Here is a 4,959-nt window from a genome sequence, read left to right on the forward strand (position 1 = left end):
GTCTCAATGCTTTAAAATCCTTCTTTAACCTAATGTTTTGTACACGCAGTGTATACCATGACTACCACATAAGATAAAGGCTAAAGGCCTAAGACACAGGGCCGAGGCAGATGAATGTGTAGTAATAGCCCTTCCATAGTGTCTGGAGTATCCCATGGGTGTTCCTAATGTTTTTTACACCGTGTATTTGATGCATGTGAAGTATGCTTTGACTAAATCAATAGGCCACATCCACATCAGTTGTGCACAGTGCGCGGTAAATTATATTTTAGTGCTGGGGAACATTTTCTCAACTACATCTTTGAATTACTTAATTATGCTCAGGAGATTAGTAAATACATCCATACTACACACTCTCCATCCATTTTACTCCCTAATCTTGTTAAATATTTCCATGCGGATCACGCGTTCATTAGAGTTTGTGTCAGTCTGAGAATCATGCGGTTGGCTTTCGCTATGAGAAAGGAGGAGTTAGAGAGGCGGTGGACCCTTTTAAGAACACACTGTCACTTTGTGTGCCTGAGAGCTCAGTTGGATAGGCCTCAGTTCACACATTTGTATTGCTTGGAGCCTATTTGGACGTCCAAATGGTACAGGATTTTCTCGCATGCGATCCAGCACCAAGGAGCTGTATTCAGACTAGGATTCTCATCACTTGGAAGTACCATATATGGGCTATGTGCAAAATACAGTTGGATAAACCTTTGAATCTAAACAGTTACTTGGGAAAGAGACGATTTCACATGGATGATTCTCCACTGTGAGCATCTGGGCTCTTCGCTCTGTGTTAAAGTTCGTTCTGGAGACCTCCGCTTGTGGGAAAATATCACTCCAATTTCAGGGTTGCGACGTAAACGTGAGCTAAACTACTTTCACCTCACACATTCTGTGCTCTTTTTTTTCCTGCGGTCACAGCCCAGTTGAATAGGATATGATGTCTATAGAATAACTTGTTAATTCTGTTACACTATAGAGACCACAAAGAAAATATTTTAAGGCTTTTTCTTTCCACCTCATCCAATAGCCTACTACAGCAGAGAGCAGCAGACATGATGGACAACACGTCTCAACATAACTTCATCATGCACCACCACATGGAGCTGAGCACCCTCACCATGTACAGCGAGAACAGCACCACCAACAACACCAGCGCCAGGGAGCAGAACTCTACGACCTGCTCGCTCCGCATTCCACAGGAGCTGTTCCTGACGCTGGGCCTCATTAGTCTGGTGGAGAACATTTTAGTGGTGCTGGCCATCATCAAGAACCGCAATCTGCACTCGCCCATGTACTACTTCATATGCTGCCTGGCCGTCTCCGACATGCTGGTCAGCGTCGCCAACGTGGTGGAGACCATAGTCATGTTGCTCACCGAACACGGGCTGCTAGTTGTCACACCTGAAATGCTGCGGCACCTGGACAACGTCATCGACATCATGAACTGCAGCTCGGTGGTGTCGTCGCTGTCCTTCCTGTGCACCATCGCCGCGGATCGATATATCACCATCTTTTACGCGCTGCGTTACCACAGCATCATGACCACGCAGCGCGCCGTGACCATCATCGCGATGGTGTGGCTGACCAGCATCACCGCCAGCATACTTTTCATCGTCTACCACTCGCACACCGCCGTCATTGTATGCCTCGTCACCTTCTTCTGCATCACTCTTGTCTTCACCGCTGTGCTCTACATGCACATGTTCATCCTGGCGCACGTGCACTCGCGGCGCATCATGGCCATCTACAAGTCTCGCCGCCAGGGCACGAGCATGAAGGGCGCCATCACGCTCACTATCCTGCTAGGGGTTTTCATCCTCTGCTGGGGACCCTTCTTCCTACACCTTATTCTCATCCTCACCTGCCCCACGACCCCCTTCTGCACCTGCTTCTTCAGCTACTTCAACCTCTTCCTCATCCTCATCATCTGTAACTCGCTCATCGACCCGCTCATCTACGCCTATAGGAGCCAGGAGCTGCGCAAGACACTCAAGGAGCTGCTCTTCTGCTCCTGCCTCACCTTTCGATGCGATTCCATACTTGAGTGTCTATTTCCATGGAAGTTCACGTGACTGCAGGATTTGTTCAGGAATAAAAGATTATTTGATATTTGCGGCACTATTAAGCGAATGCCTGCCGTTGCTGTTGAATTAACTGAAATACATAGTTAATAAACTATGAGACTTCAGGTTGGATTGCACACAACGGCACAGCCACGCTTGGGACCTTTTACCAACCCCTGGCCTCTTCCATGTTGCAGGCCAAGCCATACATATATGCCATACTTGCGTGTCGAATAAATACTTGAGTCATAATCTGAAGCATTTATATCTAATTATACACAGCAAATGTGTGATCAGAATTGTAACACCCACAGTGTTAAATGTATCACTTTCTTAGAAATCATATGTAACCATTTCAAATAGCCTAGTGTTAAACTAACACTTTTAAATGTGTTGATAAATCAACACCCCGAAAGTGTTTGGTCCCTAGCAAATTCCGACTTAAATTAACACTTTATACGGGCTGATGCTGTTACACTTTCTCAGTGTTAACGAATTAACACCTCTGGTGTTACAGTAACTCATTTTGGAGTGTTATTTTAACACTTTAGGGTGTAAAGACTGCACATTTATTTCCCAGTGTTACTATTTTTCTGTGTATTTGTTAATGACAAAGACATGATTGTTGCATTCGATGGCTTTTAGTTTTCTAGCCTTCACCAAGTGAGTGACTAAGTGAATATTTGATCATAAAATTTTTATTATTTATGTTAATACATATACATTACTTTTTTTTAAATTATGTTGAACCAACATGGAGTAAACATTGATTTGAAGTTTGTGCCCAGTACAGGGCACATTAGCAAGTCACATTATGCTGTTTTTCAAAGTGTTGTATAATTCCTATTGGAATCTAGTCAGTTTGGATATCCAACACCCACAACTGCAGTTAGAATGACTGCCAAGGTAGGGAAGATTGATAAATGAGACTTCCTTAACCATCTTGAGATGGAACAACCATCTCAATAGCGGGTGAAATAAGGCCAACTACTTACAGATTGGATTAGTTTAGATTTTTTATTTATTTATCTTTGTTTAGTATAAGATCAATGAATCAACCAAGGTGCATGCAGAAACATAGGCCTAGATATTAAAACAAACTATTCTAAAAAGCAACCGGCAACAAAGCATGCTGGGAAATATAATAATGAGGCCCCTCCCATGTCTTCAATCTGAGAGAGTTAACGGAAATTAACTCAACACAGCCGAGTAACAACAACACCACACAGTGTTGATTCCACTGTGATTCAAGTAACTTCATTTATTCACGGCAGGTGTTTTTTAATTTCAATCCCACTGGTGTTATCCCCACCAGAATCAACACTCAGATATAACACTCACAACACTTTTTACCTCAACACTGAGATTTTAACACCCTCAAATTTGCTGTGCAGTTATCATCTCCATACAACAGCAACTGACAGAACTTTTTCAAAGATGCCAATGTCTGTAAAAGCTGCGGGTCCAGTTTTCTCAGGCACCAAGAAACTTTGGTTTAACAGTACATTACTGTAAACCTTACAGTAATGTACTGTTAAACCAAAGTTGCTTTGGAATTTACGGTAACATACTGTACATTTTGTTAAAGTAATTTAGAGGTAACTGGCTACCAGTAAGTTAACATAAAAACCACATGATTATTTTACAGTGTACTATGTAGGACAAATAGTAATTTGTGCTTTAATCATATAGCCAACACTGGAAATATACTTTAAATAAGATATAGCAAGTGTTCTATTTAAAATAGGAAAGAATTTCCCGGAATGTTGTTGGGAAGAGGATGTTGTTTGAAAGAGGCTATTGTTGAAGAAAATTCCATGGACCTACTGATATACACTAGCCCTGATGCTTTGTATGGAGTCAAATAAAGATGCACAAATATGAGTCATGAAGTTGTTTTGTACAAGAAAACCATTCTGTCACGTTTTGATTAAATAAAATGAGTGCATTGTGAAGTCCAATAATAGCCTAATTGGTCTATATAGCGAGTTGCATTTTTATTTATTCACTCATTATTTGTTTACATCCAATTTCCAAGTATGTACAAAGAAGTTTCACGGTATGATTTAGGCCTAACTTAGCCCACTTAGGCCTTTGACGAAAATGGCCTATAAATTTAAATAAAACTTTGGGATTTCATGTAAAAAGTTTTATTGCAATCTTAAAACAGATCAGACAATTTCAGATTATCCTCACCATTTTAATGCAAATAATAATGTATGCATAGACAGAAACAAAATGTTTATTTCAATATGTATTTCACAAGTAGCCCATGTAATGTAGGCTAGGCATGTTTTTTAATTGTGTTATGGATGTACTGAATACTTTGAATGTTTCAACATATTTATAACATTTTCAAAAGCCTCGAGGGTATCAATATTCATCTCTTTAAACAATCCATGCTATTTTATGGCTGTGTGTCAAAACCAAGGCTCAAACTTATCTCGTTGTAAATGTGTACATTTGATTACTTTTTACTGTATTTCAACATATGGTCTTGCTATGGTCAAATTGTACTTATATGTACTGAACAAAAACATAAACACAACATGCAACAATTTCTAAGATTTTACTGAGTTACAGTTTATATAAGGAAATCAGTAATTTGAAGTAAATTCATTAGGCCCTAATCTATGAATTTCACATGACTTGGCAGGGGTGCAGCCATAGGTGGGCTTTGGAGAGCATAGGCCCACCCACTTACCAGCCAGGCCCACCCACTGGGGAGCCAGGCCCAGCCAATCAGGGGTGCAGCCATAGTTGAGCCTTGGAGAGCATAGGCCCAACCACTTGTCAACCAGGCCCACCCACCACCCAGGCCAGATGTGGAGGGGCTGGCGTGTTTACACGGGGTCTGCAGTTGTGAGGCCGGTTGGACATACTGCCAAATTCTCTAAAG

The 4,959-nt window shown here is 41.3% G+C and overlaps 1 protein-coding gene across 1 annotated transcript; it reads left to right on the plus strand.

The window, feature by feature from the left end:
- The first annotated feature begins 694 nt into the window (after positions 1–694).
- LOC120047684 (melanocyte-stimulating hormone receptor-like) lies at positions 695–4,608 on the plus strand. The gene has a single exon (XM_038993237.1). It carries the CDS (start codon positions 1,050–1,052, stop codon positions 2,067–2,069), a length of 1,020 nt encoding a protein of 339 aa, XP_038849165.1. The 5' UTR covers positions 695–1,049; the 3' UTR covers positions 2,070–4,608.
- Positions 4,609–4,959: the final 351 nt, after the last annotated feature.

Source organism: Salvelinus namaycush, chromosome 1 (genome assembly GCF_016432855.1).
Source record: "Salvelinus namaycush isolate Seneca chromosome 1, SaNama_1.0, whole genome shotgun sequence".
NCBI classification, from domain to species: domain Eukaryota; kingdom Metazoa; phylum Chordata; class Actinopteri; order Salmoniformes; family Salmonidae; genus Salvelinus; species Salvelinus namaycush.

Bases quoted from the DNA above. Each gene is read 5' to 3' on its own strand.
- LOC120047684 (XM_038993237.1), top strand. From the start codon at position 1,050: ATGATGGACAACACGTCTCAACATAACTTCATCATGCACCACCACATG.